A 1,658-nucleotide genomic window follows, 5' to 3' on the forward strand; every position below is an offset into this window, starting at 1 on the left:
AATAATCCTAATTGCTATATACTTTTATTAATAAATATATTTTATTATTTGTTTTTAAAAAAACCTTGGATTATGGTTCATCTTATGTATCATATACATTATAGGAGGCAAATTCATTTCCAGGGTTTCGACAATCTTATTTGGAGCAGGATAAAAACCATTTACTTTAGATCCAATTTCTGGACTTAAAGCTATAATTTCTTTATATTTTATTAAAATATGTTATAATTTTTTTTTTATAAAAAAACTTTTTTCTTTTAGCATCCAATCACTAGCTTCGCCATTGGCAACATAATCAAACATTTATGGAGCATTTCCTTTTAATGCATCTTAAGAAAAACTGGCTTAATTAAAAAATTCTTAATAAATTAAGTAATATTTTTCCATTTATTTCAATAAATTATTTTCCTTATCATTTATATAGTTAAAGGGAATCAACCACATATTTCCATATGAATGCAAATTTATTGCAACTTTAATATTTATTCTTTAATCAAGAAATTTTTATATATTTTAGGTTTCTTTTGCCGAAAAAGGTTATTATCCTCTATAGTTTAAATGACATTAATCTGGAAGACTTCCTATATCATCAATTCCAAATGCTGTCGGGTAGTTTCTATTTAGATCTATTCCTTACAAGAAATCATATTCGCATTGCTTTTCAATTTTTCTATTTTTTCTGATATATAATTTTTTATCTTCGTCATTTAAATTTTATTTTAAGTATTCATATCCGTCAACATTGACAGCTGGAACAAACCAAATAACATTATTTTCTAAAAATTCAATTGTTTTTTAATCCCCTTAAAAGTATTAATAAAGTATATGTGCATATGTATAAAGTTGCATTGAAAGCGACATAACTTCTCTAGCATGATGCAAACTATTTACAAAAACACCCTATTAGTTATTTAAGCCGTTTCTTTTATTTAATACTTATATTATATAATTATATTTAAATATTTCAATAATTTTAATTTTTTACAAGTTAAACATGTTAAATACATAGTACGGTTTTCCTCTGTACTGCCTATACTTTCTAAAGGACATGCTATATTATTAAATTAACTTTAGACATTTCTATATAAACTAACTGCTGTATCATGATCAAAAAAACCATCCTTTTTATATTTATAATAAATTTAAAAATTTTTTTGTTTTTTAAACCATAGGACCAGTAGAAAACATATTTGAAATTACATTCCATTAGGTATTCTTATTTTATACAAGCTATATAAAATTTTAAATATTAAACGCTCTTATATATTAGAAAAAAATTAAGAAGTTAAAAATAGCAATCAATGTCATAATTTTGTTTAAATTTATATAATAATATATTTTTTATTATTAAATAAAATTAATATGATAAAATTAATTTATTATTATATATATATATATAAATATTTAATATTAATAATATAATAAATATAATAAATTTAATAATTAGTTATCTATATTATCTTAATTTAAATTATTTATTATTAAATTTATTTTTTTTACTTCATTATTTGTTTCGCCATATATTTTTTTTGCAGATTTTTATTCTTAATATACTTATACATAATTCTTTCTTAATTTTTTTTTTAGTATAACCATTTTCTTTCTTTTTTATTTTATCCTTTATCTTATTTTAAAAATAACTATATAAAGAGTATTAA

At 20.0% G+C, this 1,658-nt stretch overlaps 1 protein-coding gene across 1 annotated transcript, besides 1 other annotated feature; it reads right to left on the bottom strand. All coding sequences in view use genetic code 6, as the record gives it.

Annotated features, from left to right (window-relative positions):
* Window positions 1-361: 361 nt before the first annotated feature.
* On the bottom strand, window positions 362-1,313 carry IMG5_064650 (zinc carboxypeptidase family protein, putative; the record flags this gene model as incomplete). The annotated part of the gene is made up of 3 exons (XM_004036922.1): window positions 362-935; window positions 986-1,121; window positions 1,168-1,313. Coding segments are annotated over 3 exons (854 nt in total), but the record flags the coding sequence as incomplete, so codon positions are not given.
* Window positions 1,314-1,323: 10 nt separating this feature from the next.
* Window positions 1,324-1,457: a microsatellite.
* The last annotated feature ends 201 nt before the right edge of the window (window positions 1,458-1,658 follow it).

The sequence above is a fragment of the Ichthyophthirius multifiliis genome, assembly GCF_000220395.1.
Source record: "Ichthyophthirius multifiliis unplaced genomic scaffold scaff_1120509250308, whole genome shotgun sequence".
NCBI lineage: Eukaryota > Ciliophora > Oligohymenophorea > Hymenostomatida > Ichthyophthirius > Ichthyophthirius multifiliis.